Consider the following 17,015-nt stretch of genomic DNA (forward strand, 5'->3'; position numbering starts at 1 on the left):
CTTTGGATAGACTTATGTTCTCAGATCCTCAGGTTGTAAAATGGGCTATGTGAATATCATGGTCCCTGAAACATCTCTTAACTTCCTTTTAATTTTCTCAGTGAAGCAGCAGGTCCTTGGATAGAGGGTGTGCCTCACCAAGGCCCCAATCTTCCCTTCCTTCAGAAGGGGCCAAACTCTCTGAATTTTTGTTAACTGAGTCACTAACTCCCTATGGTTACAGATGGGCTGGGATATGTGGCTTGTGCTGGGCAGGCACTAGTTGGGGGTGGCCCAAACTTTCATAATCCCTGAAGATATCCCACCAGGGAAGCCAGCACCCAGGGAGCAGCACTTCCTTCTGGATTCCACTGTGGGTCAGCAAATGTGGAAATACTCTCAGGGTAAAGAGCTTAGGTGACAAGCATACTCAGGGAATGGGAGCAGTAGCAACAACCATAGAAATACTCCAGGTGGGTTAGCAGTCTCCGGGGAATGGAAATGTGGACATGACCCCACAGGGTGTTCTATAGGAAGTGTGGAAATATCCTTAGAGGTGACAAGTGGCTCAGTAGCAAAACTTGGCTATCTTTGGGGACCGATGTGGAGAGGGGGACTGGCCAGCAGCCCTAGCTCAGGTCTAGTCCTGAGGTGGGCCTGGTGTTTCCTTTCCTAAAGCAGGGGATCTCTTTCCTCATCTTCGCCCAGGGAAGGACAGATTGAGGGCTTGAGTCCTGGTCCAACCCTCAGTCCTCATCCTAAGGGCTCCTGGGGTCTGATAGCTCCCTCCCTCCATCATCACCTCCCACTGACCTGCTGTCTGCCTGGGGCCAGGCAACCTGATCTAGCCAGGGATGCTGCCTTTGAGCAGGAGCTTGTGAAGGGGGGGGTGGGGTGGGGGGGACTGTGGGAATAGGATCTTCATCTGAGAGACAGTTGAGGCGTGTGTGATCACATGGTGAGATGGTAGCTGTTCTGTGGGATTTCTGCTAGCTAGCACTTTTCAAGCCACACAGGCTCAGTATTGGTTCTTAGTCTCTAGGGTAAAGGACTGCTGTTTAGGAGATCATGATGAAAACCAAGGTTCTTCTTATTAGAAAAATACACATGGACCATGGTCCCAGGCCATTAAGTTAAATATGCCTAATCCAGACAGACACCCAGCAAAGGCAATGGAATATATAGTGATCTGGAATCTGACTGCATGGGTTAGAATCCTACCTCTGTCTTACTAGCTGTGAGATTTTGGGAAAATTATCTTGCCTCTCTGAGCCTCAGTTTCTTCACCTGTAAAAGAGGGGAAATAATTATACCCACTTCCTAGAGCTGTGAGGATTACATGAGGTAATATAGGTAAAGTGCTTAGTATAGTACTTGGCACATGAATGTTAGCTACATGATGATGATAAATAATCACAATATTGGGCAATTTCTTCCTTGCTTGGAGAACTTCTGTTTACCCTCGAAGGTCCAGGTTGGATGTCCAATACTCTGGAGACCTTCTCTGACAGAGTCTGGTCATATATATCACTTCTTCCATGTCCCTGGAGCATGTAATAATATTAGTAATAACTAGGTGATTATTGAATGCTTACTCTGTACCCAGGTCCTGTTCTCAGCACTTTTGTTTAGCTCATTTAATTCTTATGAGAACCCAGAAGAGGATACTATTATTAGCTCACTTCATTCTTATAAGGAGAGGAGGATACTATTATTTGTGTGTGTGTGTGTGTGTGTGTACTTTTTTAATATATATTTTTATTTAAGTATAATCAGTTTACAATGTTGTGTCAATTTCTGGTGTATAGCACAATGCTTCAGTCATACATGAACATACATATATTTGCCTATTATTATTGCCATTTGGTAGATGAGAATATTAAAGCACAGGTAAATTAAATAACTTCCTAAGGTCATACAGAAAAGAGAAAAGCCTGAAAGTAGACTGACCTACCAGAAAACACACACACACACAGAGCAAAGCTTTCCTGCACATCCTTATTGTACTCTTCTCACTGCCCTAGGGGTGGGGGATGGAGGGGGGGTGGTGGTATCCCCTGGCAGGAGTGGCGGTAGACCAGTCTGTGGTGGCTCTGACTTCTCTCTACACCTCCCAGGTTCTTGCACTGCCATAGGGCACCCCACCCAGGCCTCCTCACGCCCCTACCATGTTCCAGCGTCTCACTAGCCTCTTCTTCAGCACCCCGGTGCCCCCCGAGGACCCCGACTACCCCCAAGCCTTTGTCTCCGAGGAGGATGAAGTGGATGGCTGGCTCATCATCGACCTGCCAGGTAAGGCCTGAGTTGGGAGCTAAGACTGACTCCTGGGTCTTTGAAGTCATCATTAGGACAAGTGGCTGAGCAGCCAAGAAGGGAGATGCTAGGAGACTGAGGAGTTCCCTCAGGAAAAGTTCCCTCACTTTTCCCAGGTTTACTGGGTAAAGTGGCGGTGAGGCAGTGACATTGGAGGTGGGGTAACAGGGTCCCATCCCCTGCAAGCCAGGGCCATATCCTGTTGGTAACTGTTGGAGCTCACACCTCACGCACCCTAGGGCAGCAGGTTGAAGCTGTGGGTGCTCTGTGGGTGCGGCGGGCAGCGCTTTGGGTCTGACTAACGATGCCTTTTCTCTCCCTGCCCCGCTGTGTCCGATGTGTGTGTGTGTGTCCCTCCTTGCTGTGCCCTCTCCTCTGCATGGCTCCCCCTCCTGTACCTCGCAGACAGCTTCATCGCTCCACCCAGCCCCGGGGCCGCTCCTTCCCCCATGGGCCGCCCTCCGCCTGCGCCCTCCTTGATGGATGAGAGCTGGTTTGTTACCCCTCCCGCCTGTTTTACTGCAGAGGGGCCCGGACTCGGGCCTGCGCGCCTCCAGAGCAGCCCTCTGGAAGACCTCCTCATCGAGCACCCCAGCATGTCCGTTTACGTCACCGGCAGCACCATAGTGCTGGAACCTGGGCCCCCTCCCCCGCACCCTGATGCTGCCCTGCCTGACGAAGACCTTAGTGATAGGTGAGCAGGCTGTGGGCAGAGTCTGGAGGCCTTGAGAGTGGTATCTTGGAGGCTAGGGTCCTGCTTTGGAAAGTGAGCCCTAGAGCCCTCCTGGCACTGCTGGGGCTTGCCTTTGGGGCAAAGGACAGGGCCCATGGACCAGAAGGGAGCGAGGCCTGAGGGTAAAGAGGAGGGGATTTGAGAGAGGGAGACTCTTGGCTTCGTGGCCTGGGTCAGGCTTGAAAGAAAAAGTTTAGAGGCTTGGGACCAGTAGAGGCTGGAGGGGCAAGGCCGGAGTACTGAGGCAGGTTGGGGTAGGGTTCAAGAGGCTCATACAGAATGCCAGGGCTGAACTGAAAGTTGGAGCCGAGCCTTCCCTGGGGCCTGGTTTACCTGTCATAGGGGCTAGAACCGAGGAGGCATCCCTAGGTTGGCTTAGAGGAAGGGCTGGTACCCACAAGAAGGTCACTTGGCGCTCCTCTGTGGGGACATCGTGCCAGGGCGAGGGTGCCCGCACAGGGTGGGAGGTGCCAGCGCTCCCTTCCGTGTCCCCCACCCTCTTGTCCAGCCCTGACCTGCTTGCTCTGTCCCCGCAGGGAGTTGGCGCCTGCTCGCCGTGAGCCCCGGGCCCTGCATCATGCCGCTGCCCCGCTGCCAGCGCGGGCGGTACTGCTGGAGAAGCCTGGCCAGGTGCGGCGGTTGCAGCGGGCCCGGCAGCGGGCCGAGCGCCACGCGCTGAGCGCCAAGGTGGTGCAACGGCAGAACCGTGCCCGTGAGTGCCGTCCGCGCCGGCCCAAACACCAGGGCAGCTTTGTGTACCAGCCGTGCCAGCGCCAGTTCAACTACTAAGCCGCCGGCCATGCCACAAACCGCTCGCCGACTCCTGACTCCTATCCAGCGCCTATGCCGCAGCCAGTGTGCTGTTCGAGGGTCGCCTGCAGCCCACTTTGGGCTGAACACTACAACCTTCCTCCTTCTTCAGTATGCGAGGTTGGGTGATAGCCTCTCTCTCTCTCTCCCGGACTCCATTTTCCCATCTCTGATCCTCTAATCCACCTCCAAACCTCTTCCCTGCCCTTCGCCCTCCCATGTTCTGGCCCCCATGCTCAGCATCTAATCCTCCATCTCCCCCACCACTGACACTCCATCTTTCCTTCTCTGGTCCCCATCCCAATCTCTGCGCTGACATTCTCCTCCATCGCTGCCCTCCACTCTTCTACTTCTAGTCCAGTCTTATTTCTGACAGTCTCTTTTTTCCCGTCCGAGATCTGGCTCATTCCCTACCTTCAATTCCCACTTTATAAGCCTCATCCTATCTCATGTTTGGCACTATGTTCACTCCTGCTCCCTTATTACTCATTCCTAGTAATTCTCCCACTGATACTAAAGCATTCTGCCTTTTCTCTCCCCCTTCCCTCTCCTCTGGGGGCTGGGCTCCTTGGAGTTGCTTAGGAATGGAAAGGTAAAGTATGTGAAAAGGACTGTGAGATGTGAGTTAGAGGGAGAAGGTGGAGGGAATCTAGGAAAAGAGGCAACCTATTGGAAACGTAGACAGGACAGACAGGTTGAGAAGCTGTGCGGAACAGGGCACCATGGGGGCTGGCACTGTGCTTGCTCAGAGAGGCTAAGCCCTGCTCTCAAGAGCCTGGAAACTGCTCCCACTTCCCTTTCCTATAATCTCAGATCCCAAACCTCTTCTTGAAATCAGCCCCTCTGCAGGCCCCTGTATCTGAAGGGCTTAGTTAGAACCTTGCTGCCCTATCCCCAACATGTCAACCCAGGACTAAAGGCTGGGCAAGGCCCTACCATCCTGGACATCTGTTCACATGCCCAAGGTGCTAGAACTAGCTTAGGGGAGATGAAGGCCAGAGCGATTCTAGACAGGGGAAGGACACACCCCAGAATAAGAATGCAGAGGAATGGTGCTGGGGAGGACAAGCTGTGGGGTGAAACCATTCCAAGACTGACAGCTCAGTCTTCATCTTGCCTCTGGCCTTGTATTTCACACTCTGCCCAGGATGGCTAATAAACACTCCTGGGTAGGAGGCCAGGAGCCCCACTGCCCCAATTCCCAAATAGTCCCTTACCAGATTCAGGGCCTTTAGGAAGCCTCTCTTCATTTTCTGTCCCAGGGCTCTTTTCCTTTCTAGTCTGCTGGGGAGAAACAGGTACCCTATGGTGCCCTTTCCCTTCCCTTCTCCTCCAGTAAGTAACAGAAGGTGGGAACCTGAATTCCTAGGTGAGGCAAAGGGGACAGGGCAGCCAGCTTTCCCCTTCTCATGGTGGGATTGAATTTTGGGCTCAGACACCAGCAAAAGCCTCTTGGGATGCCCCGAGTTGCTTCCCTTTCCCTCTAACTGTCCTTTTCAAGTGTGTGCTCTTTTTCCTGAAACTTTTAAGATTTCCTGCTACATACTAATGTAAGTCTTCCCCCTCACTCCAATTTCTAGGTTTCTAGGCCTCACAGCCAACCTGAGGTCTGGAGAAAGCTTTGCAATTCCATGAGGGCAAAGGCAGCTGCCCTCCCTGACCCCATAACCCTAAGCCCCGTGTCAGGTGTGTAGATAAGGTAGTGGGTAGCCCCATGGATGCTGGGATAGGGACAGAGGAAGCCCTGTTGGGGTCTCCTATCCAAGGGAGTAAGCCAAATTTATACTAAAAGCAGATCAAAGTCCCCAAGCCAGTCCACAAGGGCCCCAGTAGTTGACAGCCTTGCTCCTCTCCCCAAGGTTCTCCTTCAGTTACAACCTAGTCCTTTTTATTCCAGCTAATTCTTGGTTACTTCACAGCCAGCTTAGGGTCTTCAGCACTTCCAAGAGCTGAAACTCCTTCCAACTCTTCCTTCCTACTCCTTCACTACCAGCTGGAGCCTGGGTTAAGTTCTAGGCAGTGCTCATGATCCTTCCAGAGGAGGAAGAGTGAGTTATAGGGCATTTGGCTCAAATTTCAAAAGGCCCCTATCCTACTCATATTTCTGGAGGCTCTTGTAGTTCTAGAACCCTCCAACATCATCACCCGGCTGGTTGCAAGGCTCGTATGTTTTCATACTTTCTTATAGATTCTGTAGCATTTGAGTGTGGCAATATTTTAATTGTGTATAGATTTCTATGACGCTACACTACTCAGTCTCCTGCTAGTCTGACTCCTGAAGCATCACACCTCATCATACTGTATTGACTGTGTATGTGCCTTTCACCTTGAGTATGCTTCAGGATTTTTTTTTTAACCACAGAACTTGAATACATGAGGGAACCAGAATTCACAAAGTCCTATGCAACATTAGACAGGCGGGGGTTAGAGAGTCTGTCTTGACTGATGTTTCCCTGGAGAAGTTTGTTCCAGGTTGTGAGTATTAATTAATGTCAATACTACCAGCACTTTGCCAAAACTGAGTATTTCAGAGGGACCCCTGTTGCTAGAGTGAGTCCCAGTTACATCAAAAGACAACTTCCAGTAATCCCCCCAATACACGAGTGCTCTCTTCAAGCTGGGTGTCATTTTCAGCCTTTGCCAATCTGGCCCCAGCAGGGTAGCACATGTGTATGAATGGAGTTTGCTGCTGTTTTGGAGTATGCCTGCTCCTTGGCCCCCACCTGGAACCCCGATTAATTTGCTCTGACTCATAATATTAGGTGCAATAAGGACACCACCAGAGCTCTTGGATGACTCCTAAGATCTATGTGGCTTTATGTGAGGGGACTGAATGCAGACATACCATACATAGCCCCTTTTATCTTCCCTCTTGCCCTGCCACTTGGTTCCAAATGGAACCAAGCTGGCTGTATCCCTCTTGGGTGTTTTGTTGTTGTTGTTGATACTGGCTGAAATGAGACTCTGGTTGACCATGTTGTGACATGCTGACAGACTCAAGGACACAACACCTCAGCCTGGTCAAGTGGCACGTCTGTGTATGTGTGTAACAGGATTCTGACTGTTAGACTGTAATGTTATTCCTCTATGGGAGAAAAAAAATTAATATAAAGAAAAACAAATAAAAATCTATTTAAAGCACATTATGCTTTTTTTCCTGAGTACAGCTGAAGTAGGAGAAGCACTTTGTAATCTCAAACACAGTACTGGCATAGGTTGTTTGTGTCACATAGGGAAGGTAGAGGGTAGATATGCTTGCTGGCAACAGAGCCAGACAATGTGGGGTCTGACTCATAAATGAGAGAATCCTTATAATGCAAGACACATTTTAAAAAATGAGAATAAGCATGAGAATCACTGATTCATCCTTTTGGTCTCAGGCATTGGGTTATGGAACAACTACAGGGGAAGGGATGGAGTGTCTAAGCTGTAGGAGACACAGCAGAAGGCTGAGGCCAAGACCAAGATAAGGACAGGACCCCAAGCACTAAAGTCCCCTAAAGGTTGGGGGTAGGGTAGGGGCAGAAGCAGCTGATTTGGAGACCACCATTTTTAAGGTAAGAATAGAGCCAGGAAAGGGAAAAACCTAGGCATGTTGATGAGAAGTCACCCCAAGCCAGATGCGGATGAGAAACAGGGCAGCCAAAGAATGGAACATAGATATCTCTGAAGCATACAACACAAAATGACCACTTTTATTTGGGAACTACCCCATCTAACCGTGGAGATGGACTGAAGGTGGAGACATGACCTAAACTGGGCTAGATTCTTGATGCTGTTACAGAGAATCTTGCTGGTCAGTATGGGCTTATCTCTTGGCTGGAGGAGTTGTAAACACAGCTGTTATGGAGCAATCCATCATACGTATGGAGAAGCGACGAATGAAGTAGAGAAAAAGTGCCATCTGGGTTGCTGATGGCTTCCTGTCTTTAGAAAATCTTGGGTGGCCTTTGATCCTAAGTTAATTCTGTTATTTGCAACCAAAAGAAATTTGACCAATGTATATCAAAGTGCTGGTACAGTGCTGAAAAGGGCTAGTGTCTTCCAAGCCCAGAATGAGTTGAGTGAACAAGTATGTGCATTTTCCTCAACTTGCCAGGTAGTCATCTCAGGTGCAGTAAGGACAAGATGGGATTCTAATTCATAAAGAAGGCTGTTTCTGTTCATTTATGGTCCAGAGAAAGAGCTTGCTATCCCAATAATCCTTTACCAATAACATACATTTATGTTCTAGGACAATGACATTTATTTAACACATTCAGTATTTCACATTGTACAAATCCTTAGATTCTCTTTATTCACTGGTCCATTTCTACAACAAATACATCCAAAACACTATATAATAAAATTATTTACAACATTTCCAAATGAGAAGATTCCTCTTGCCCCACTACTGCTATTCACACACAGTACTTCCACAGCACAATACATTATTAGAAGATCTAAAAATGCTCACCCTGTACTCTAGGCTGCTTAGGAAATGTGAAAACTAATAACATAATCGCATTAGCTCCTCTCAATACATGGCAACATTTTAGAAACCCTGATCTTCATCTTGCAACACCAAAAGGGTTCAACAACTCTGCTTTCCCCATTGCACTTTATAAAACAGGTTGCAGGGACTAGGAAAAGGACCACATTATTAAAAATGACTAACTGTACAGAAATGAATTTTAAAAAGTCACAGCTCAAAATTGCTTTTTGTAAAATTCACACACATTTACAAATATCAAGTCGCCGTCCAGCTTGTTTACTTGGATTTTCTTCGCTTGGATTGCACCACACTGGTTATGTCTGTGGGGGGGAAAGGAAGGACATGTTTAGCTGAGGCAAACAGTGCCTTTTAGGCAGTCCACAAGAACCACGGCTGACCTAAGTGGAACCGTTCTGGACTCTGAATCAGTTTAAGGGCCTCAAGAGAGGGTCTCAGACTTCTTGGCCTTATACACTAGGGCCTGGCGATAGGGGAAATGTGATACAGGTGGTAGGAGGTGAAGAAACATACATTGCTGGAAGAAGCGCCAGTGTGGGGAGAGCTTCCTTAGCTGGGCAATTAACTCCACAATCTCCATTACTGGTTCCCATCATTCAAGGAAATCATGGACAGACTGACAGTGATTTTGGTCATAAATCAGTAAGTGATGCTCCAAGCAAGAGAATAAATTATGCCAGAGTGTAAGAGGCAGTCTCTAGATTGATCCCCTTTGGAGCCAAGCCATTGTTCTGCAGTAAGGAACTCTTTTTGCCATGCTATAGTCAAAGTCTCTAAATAACAAGACATGACCTCTGGTCAGGAAGCAACTACTATGGCCTAGCCAGGTAATTATCAAGGCTGTGGATACACCTGTGTATGTATGGAAGGCATGGAAGCAACTCAGAGCAAGCCACAGGCTGCTCTGAGCCTAGGTGAGCCTGAGGGCTTCATGGAAGAGGTGAGAACTGAATATATCAGTGACAGGGCAACACTGACATAAAGGGGAAGGAGTGTGTTTTAATTCTTTAACTTTTTCTCGTATTATTCATGTCTTCAACCAATTTAATCTCATCCTATATTTAAACCATCTTTCTCAAAAACGTTTTCAACACAAAATTCTTCTACAGCAGGGTGCAATGAATAGCCTGAAGCTCTTCAACTGTAAACATTTCTTTAAAATCTCATATTGATTTTAAAAATTCACCTTCATTCTTCATGCTGCTCCATAATAGATATTTTAGATTTAAAATGAAAACAATGTTTAAGAATTATTTTCCATCAAGGACAAAAAAGTGCTTTCTGTTTAGCATATTAATGTGTAAGATGAATCAGATTTATCCATTTCCAGAAACTGGGCTGAATTTTCTGATGCTACATTCATGTTAGGTTCAGTATTCTAAGCAATTTTTCTTCTCTCTTGTAGTGTATCATATTTTGAGAACCCAGACTCAGAAATGCAGATGCAAAAGCAAAAATTTTACAGCTCTGTTAGCTATAGTAATTGCTAAGAAGTGAGGCTTGGATGACTTTCCCAAAGGTGGCCTGTGCAGTGATTTCAGGCTTCTGTTGGTGGAAATTTCAATACATACATCTTCTTGCTGGGAGATCATGATGCTTGTACCAGGTGGGTAGACTCAGTTTCTCTGATTTACTCATTAGTCTTCTGCTAATCAGAGGACAGTTAACCTGATAGGATGTTGATAATGGCGTTCTTTATTTTAATTCCATGTAAATAAACTGAGTCTCATATAGCTCACAACTCTCCAAAATCAACTCTTTATGTCCAACTTTCAAGCTTCATTTTCACTGTAGCAAATTTGTCATTTGCAGTAAAAACATACAGAGTTTTGTCTTGACCGAGTGTTCATCCTTAGAAAAATATGTTAATTAGGTCAACTTTGGGAACTTCTTCTTTGTTATGAAATGACAGATCAAGTGGTGTGTCTGAAAAACACACATGTGGCTGGGAAAAGTGGTAAGGAGGAGAGGGATAAGCAACCTCAGGCCTGCTCCTCCCCCGTTCCTTCCTTGCTTGTTCCCATCTGTCACTGCTCCGAAGCACCCAGTGATCTGGCAGCTGCCTCAGCTTCTGAGGATGAATCAATGAGTGGGGCCATGAGTAAACAAGTGATCTGTGCTAGAAACTGCAAAAAAAAAAAAAAACCTGAAAATACTTTGACATACTGGGGCGACGGGTGGCAGTGGTGGCATAGGGTGTACTTTTGTATTTCTATGAAGAAAAAAACTGATTTTGAAGTCTCTATCAACTTCCCTGAATAAATCTAGCCAATCTGGGTCATAGAGCAAAGTTACTTTTGATATTTTTATAAATCTGAGAAGAGGAAGAGTCTTTTTCATTTTTTGTGGTTCAATTTTATACTCCCTCCAAAATGTTACCACCTTTACCATTCCACTAAACACAGTAAGAGAATCTAGAGGCGAACTCTTTAAGGTTAGGAATTCTAGGGAAGTAATGTAGCGGGTGAAGGTACATTCAGGATGTGCATAAAGCCTGCTCCTTAAGGCTGCCTAATTTATCTGACTGCATAATCCCACTTCCAAGCCCCCACAATCAATACCATACTGGCAAAAAAAAAAAAAAAAGTATTGTTGAAAACTTATCAGTTTTCTTAACCATCAAGGATTTTACAAATTAGTCTTCACAGAAATACAAAGAGTCCAAAGACTAACAGTGTAGTTACACCATCTATATTCACATTTTAGAATCAACTATATGGTAAAGGTCAGGGTCAATAACAGTCTTTTAGGTGGCTGTCTATATATGTCCTTGTGGAACATTTAAACTTGTAATTTGATAAGGGCATTTTTTAAGCCTGGTTGCTTCATTTTGACTTTAAGCAAATTTGGCCAAATCTACAGTACAAGGCTCTATTAAACCATCTAGTATGTGAGATTTACCTTCCAAGAAGTGTTAGAAGTTGACCTTGACCTTGCTTACTTCATTATGCTTTTTACTGTACTCCTCCTAGCCAAGATTTCTACTTAACTGTCAAAAAAAAAAATTCTGGAAATTTCCCTTCAAAATTTGTATGGCTGGTTTCTAAGTGATGCTACGAGAGTGCAGTTTCACGCAGTTACTGTTCAGGGTTTCTTCCCATGAGATATATCTAATTATGCTCATTCTACAATAGTAATACTTCAGTTTTAACTGTATCTGTATACTCTGTGTTTTTAGATTGTTGCTTCTCAAGTCACTGGCTGTAGATAGGGTAGAGCTATCAACCCATTCTGCTCTCAGAGGCATCTTAGGGCACCCCACGGACACCCACAGCTGCTGGTGATTACAGGTTGCTCTGAACCTTCATGTTATTAGCATATTTTCCCTGGTTTCAAACTTGTACACTGAACTTCATGTTTTTAACTACTGATCCTTTTACCCAGTTGAAAACATAAAACTACTATGAACAGAAGAGTAAATAATGACAAGAGAAACTAGAAAAATCATTTCTGTGTTAATGGGGAACTCATCATGCAGGAAGCAGAATTACTCATTTGCATATTTGTAAACAACATATCTGATCAAGTGCAATTTTAAAAACAAGTTCACTGATTTGTGGGAGCCTATTTTTGTGTCTGTAATTAAAAGTGGCAGCAGAGTGGGGATTGAGGGGGGAACCCAACCAACTAAAAACAACAGATTAAAGAGTGACCTTTCAACCATGTGGGCCTCCCTGGACTTGCCCAGAAATCATCCGTCCCACCTGCTCCAATCTGGTAGTTTAGTAGGCCTTGGCCAGCATGACGTAAGCAACCTGTTCTCACAGCAGGAGCAAGATTAATATCACTGGTTCTCCAGGAGTAAAACAAGTAACTAATACTTCTCATTATAAACTACTCATTATATTTCTCAGCTTTCAAGATTCTCAAGAAAAACAGACTGATTTTGATTTCGTTTGTGATTATATGACCAGACTCTTAAAAGTACAAAAAGGCAGAACTCTTTTCACTTCAAAACTTTAAGTACTCATGCTGCAGGAAGATGTTTCAGCACTATATATTTCTACAAGCTTGAGACAAATAAATTTTAGAAACCAGCTTGATATTTTATGATACTCCCTGGGTTTGGGTTCAAATACAATCACAGAAAGGGGTTCATTTTTGGATACAACATAGGAGGCCAAATAATATGCACATTTATTTTTTAATTTGGATCCAAGAGCTCTAACAGTTAAAAATCAAAAGAGCTATAGCACTGATTTCTGATTTTAAAAGTAACTTACCCTAGCAGTGTTAAAAGAATGAGCCTGAGGGCCTGAGGCTGATGTGGCGATCTAGACGTGACTATGATTCTTGGGGTTTGGCCAGAACTCTGCCATCCTCTATGGTGACACCTACCCAGTACTCCTCTGTGTAAAATCACAAAGGCCTCTCCTAAGCCAGCTGCTAAGCCTCAAAGCATGGATAGGGCAGGCATTCCAACATGATTACATGATTACCATCACCTTGGGACAATGTCCAGTTTAAGTGAACAAGACTGTTCTTAAACTCCCTTCTAAAACAGGTTCCAGCTTTCCATCTTTTCTTGGCTGGCAGTTATGTACAGAGTAGCTATAATTTGGGCACCTATTCTTAACTGTCCCAGCTGCTAGATTAATTCTTTAAATGCACTGTAAATGGCACCTTTAGTGTCCTGAGGCTCTGGGTTTAGGTAAGGTTTCCAAAAATCTGTGTGTGACATCTCTAAAGGTCAAAACTTTTTTTTCCTGCTTTAAAGATAATTACATATCAATTCTACAGCCCAGAAGACCCTGATCCTTTGGGAAAAAGAATACATAGAATTGAAGGGAAGTAGATTTCCCCACAGAACTCAAGGAAATTTTCCCTTTTATGCTTCCTTTCAAACAAGTTTCTGCCTAGGAGATGATTCCCTAGGAAGAAGAAGAATTGGTCCAATTTCTGCATCCAAAGTGGAGACACCTAAGAGGACCCTGCCTGTGGTGTACATGGTATGTCTAGGGAGGAAAGAAGGGCCCTTCCAACTTCTACCCTCACACTCTGGCAGGTTGAGGCAAGGTGACTTCTATATCTCTGCTTTATCTGTACATGATCTGCAGGCCTGTGGCCTACTCCCAGGAACTCTTGTGAAGCATAATGAAATTCCTGCCCAGAAACATAACCTGCCAACAACAGCTCAGTTCTCAGGTCAGTGTCTGGTGTCTAGTGTTAGTGCATCACAACCTGCCCTGGTCTTCAAGCTGTTATACCTATGGTACGTGACTGTTTCTCAGCATCCCTACTGATATCAGGCACTTGGCCAGCATCCCAGCTCTTGTCCAACCAGAGCTACTCAAGCTCAGCGCATTTCCTGAGAGAATGATACCCTCCCTCAGATCTGGGCCTCTGCATATACTATACCTTTTGCCTGGATGCCTCCTCATTCTTCAGGTCTCAGCTTAAACATCATTTTCTCCAGAAAGCCTTCACTGACTTGACAGAGGAACAAAGCATCCTGGCTATATGCTCCAACAGTATCATGTAATTTTGCTATCATAAAGAGCATATCATATTAGAATCTCGATTTCTGGCTAGCATATAATTGATGTGATGAAGACAAGAGATTCTGTTTTTTCACTATTCTATCCTCAGAGCCTGGCATGTAGTAAGTACCTAATATATGGTTGATAGATGATTATCAATTTAGTAATTACTGATTGTACACCTCTTTGTATCAGGCACCATGGTAGGCACCAGGAATACAATGGTGAGCAAAACCAGACATCTCCAGCCCTAACAGAGTATGTATATTAATTACCTATCACATAAATAGACATAAAGTTACAACTGTGGTATTATAAAAGAGAAGAACATGGTGCTGTGATTCCTCATAGCAGTGACAACTGAGCTAAGTAGGAAGAGTAGGAAGTTAATGAGAAGAAAGGAAGAGAGAATACTGCCTACAACAGGTGTACCATATACCCAGGCTTGTGATGAAATGAATGAAGATAGCATGTTTGAGTTGCTGAGAAGCCAAATGAGGCTGAGAGAGGTTGACTTGGGCCAGACCAAATAGGACCTTGTGGTCCATGTTGACACTTTCAGATTTTAATCCTAATTATAATGGTAAACCACTGAGGGGTTTTAAGCTAGCGTACCAGTGAAGATGGGGAAAAGTAGATGAATTTAGGCCATCTGAGATAAAATCAGCAGCTTTTTTTGATGGATGTGAGGGTGAAGGAGAGAGGTGTCAAGATGGACTTGCCTAATGGATAGATAGATGGTAGTAGGGAAACTATGGCGAAGGATCTGAATCAGGGGTGAAAAACCACAAGTCTGGTTTCAGACATGTTGAGTTTGAGGTCCCATTAAGGATCCAGGTGCAATTGTCTAAGATTTCTAGAGGTCTCTAGAAATTTATGAGGTTGTACCTAAAGAAGGGGGACATGAATGAGATCAGTTAGGGAGAAAGTTTAACTTGAAGAGAAAAGGTGACTTGCGATTAAAGTTTGAGTAGGTCAACACCTACTAGATGGTAGAGACTGAGAAGGAGCAGCCAGAGAGGTAGACAGAAAACTAATGAGAGTCCTGGGTCAGAGAAGCCAAGGGCAAAGTTAATTCAAAAAGGAGAATAGCAGTCAACAGAGAAGAGAAACTGGTAGTGTAAGGTTCTTGAGAAGGTCAGAGAAGATGGGATCAAAGGCACAAGTGAAGGAACTGGCCTTGGATTTAAGGAGGGACAGTTGCTTTATTACAATGTATGAGCAAAAGAGGACACTGGTAGATTTATGCCCTGTTAGTGAGAGTTGAAGGAGTTTTTTTTTCTGTGAAGAGCTGAGAGTTTCTGCTGAAGGAGAGGACACAAAGTAGGGTCCAGAGGTTTAAAGAGAGTAGACAGCAGGAAAGAGAGTTGACCACAGAAACACAGAAAGATGATGGGGCTAAACTGAGAACCTATCCAAAGTGGTGGCCGTGAATCAACCTGCCCTGTTATGTCCTTTCCCTAATCGTGCTTGCTGCTCTTGTACACACACACAGAAAACACGTAGTTAAATGAACTAACAAATAAAGGAAGGACCAAACAAGCAACAGAAGTCAAAGTAACTGCAAAACTTAAGGAACAGAAGCAAAGATGAAGGACAAAGTTCTCTGCTGCTTGATAAGAACCCTATTCTTCTATCTGACCCACACAAAGTATCCACACCCCACAGCTAACCTTTAGTAGAGCTGGAGGCTGAAGCAGGCCGAGAGGATCGCTTACGATGCCCATTTTCCACATTTTCAGAAGCCACAGTTGGCTCTTCAGTTCGGGAGTTTCTTCGGCTTGGAGTTTTGGACTTTTCAATTACCTCTTTGGGCTCACTGCTGACAGAGGGAAGCACAAAGTCCAAGGAGGTGAGGGAATCAAGTCACACAAAAAATAAAGATAACAGTTTCATTCATAAGGCAGGAGATTAAGAACTACACAGTCATTCTGAGGAGAAAATGTTCCACTCTGGGACAATAAGCGCAATTACCCATTAATATTACTGACAATTTAAAAGTCTAGCTTGTTACATTAGAAAAATAAAATATTTAAGCATATGCTGATGAAAATTGTGGAAAAACAAGCAAAAGACATTAAGAGCTTGGAAAATAAATCATCAAATTTCCTCACTCATTTTCCTAAGATAATATTTCCCTTCAAAAACTAAAAATTCAGGAAATTATTAACATACGCTGGCACTTACTACAAGCCTGGTAGATAACAGATTAGATAATGGCATAATACAAGTCACATTATAGAATACACATGAGAATATATTCACAATACACTATTGGGTATATTGACGGCCCTGAAGATTAAAAATTGGTAATATTCAGTATTACTGAGGGTATAGGGACAAACACTCCAGATGGAGTGTAAACTGTGCAACTCCATGGTTCTCAAATGGGGGCAATTTTGTCTCCTAGGGACATTTAGCAATGTCTGGAGACATTTTTGATCGTCATGACTTGGAGGGTGGGGGGGAACGCTACTGGCACCTTTTGGGTAAAGGCCAGGGATGTCACTAAAAGTTCTACCATGCATAAGATAGCACCCTTCCCCACCTTAAACTCCCAACACAGAATTATCTGATCCAAACAGCCAATAATGCTGAGGCTGAGAAACCCTGGTGTAATCACCTGGCTCAGCAATTCCATTTCTAGGTTCCTAAGGAAACAAATCTTTTTACAGAGCTCTAATTACACACAAGGATGTCAAAGCATTTTACTCATACTAATGAAGACAGAAGACCTAAATGCTTAACAATAAGAGTAGATTAGTTAACTAAATCATGGCACATCCATATGGAGACATGAAATCATGATGTAGAAGGTTATTTAATGATAAAACTGTTCATAATACAGTATTTTGGGAAAAAAGTTATCAACATTATGAATAGTATAATCCCATTTCATTATAATATATATTGAGTATATATGTTACCATATATGTACAAATGGGTGTGACATTATGTGTGTATATGATGTATAGTGTTCATATATGGATATAACACTATATATTAGATTTATTTATAAATACTACATGTATATATAAAACAGTGGAGTGTTTTAACTCTATTTCTAGCTGTACACATACTCTGTGAAGAGGACTAGAAGAACTAAAATATACACAGTGAATACTGTTGTATTGAATACTGTTGAGTCATAGGAATACTGGTTAACTGGTAATTGTAATTCTCCGATTCGAATTTCAAGTTACCTTCA

At 44.3% G+C, this 17,015-nt stretch overlaps 2 protein-coding genes across 12 annotated transcripts in view; one reads left to right on the forward strand and one right to left on the reverse strand.

The window, feature by feature from the left end:
• Nucleotides 1-2,136: 2,136 nt before the first annotated feature.
• On the forward strand, nucleotides 2,137-6,976 carry TP53INP2 (tumor protein p53 inducible nuclear protein 2). 2 transcript variants are annotated; one of them, XM_074347180.1, is made up of 3 exons: nucleotides 2,137-2,271; nucleotides 2,818-2,986; nucleotides 3,562-6,976. In XM_074347180.1, the coding sequence occupies exons 1-3, from the start codon at nucleotides 2,148-2,150 to the stop codon at nucleotides 3,812-3,814; spliced, it is 546 nt and encodes a 181-aa protein (XP_074203281.1). In that variant the 5' UTR covers nucleotides 2,137-2,147; the 3' UTR covers nucleotides 3,815-6,976. The 2 variants fall into 2 exon arrangements, with proteins under 2 accessions (XP_074203281.1, XP_010959133.3); XM_010960831.3 differs by having other exon boundaries at nucleotides 2,138-2,271; nucleotides 2,698-2,986.
• A 522-nt stretch (nucleotides 6,977-7,498) lies between these two features.
• NCOA6 (nuclear receptor coactivator 6) overlaps nucleotides 7,499-17,015 on the reverse strand; it is an 86,657-nt gene continuing 77,140 nt past the window's right edge. For 8 of the 10 annotated variants that reach the window (XM_074347179.1, XM_074347177.1, XM_074347176.1 and 5 more), the window contains 2 exons: nucleotides 15,481-15,629; nucleotides 7,499-8,629 (listed from right to left, as the gene is read on the reverse strand). In XM_074347179.1, the coding sequence (XP_074203280.1) occupies nucleotides 8,586-8,629; nucleotides 15,481-15,629 (193 nt within the window). In that variant the 3' untranslated portion in view covers nucleotides 7,499-8,585. Of the gene's footprint in view, nucleotides 10,454-15,480; nucleotides 15,630-17,015 lie in introns of all 10 variants that reach the window. The other 2 variants (XM_074347175.1, XM_074347174.1) reach the window with 2 other exon arrangements.

Source organism: Camelus bactrianus, chromosome 19 (genome assembly GCF_048773025.1).
Source record: "Camelus bactrianus isolate YW-2024 breed Bactrian camel chromosome 19, ASM4877302v1, whole genome shotgun sequence".
In the NCBI taxonomy this organism is placed as follows: Eukaryota; Metazoa; Chordata; class Mammalia; order Artiodactyla; family Camelidae; genus Camelus; species Camelus bactrianus.

Coding starts and splice junctions, on each gene's coding strand:
- TP53INP2 (XM_010960831.3), top strand. CDS start 2,148: ATGTTCCAGCGTCTCACTAGCCTCTTCTTCAGCACCCCGGTGCCCCCC. Junction 2,272..2,697: donor GCTCATCATCGACCTGCCAG/GTAAGGCCTGAG, acceptor TGTACCTCGCAG/ACAGCTTCATCGCTCCACCC. Junction 2,987..3,561: donor GACGAAGACCTTAGTGATAG/GTGAGCAGGCTG, acceptor CTGTCCCCGCAG/GGAGTTGGCGCCTGCTCGCC.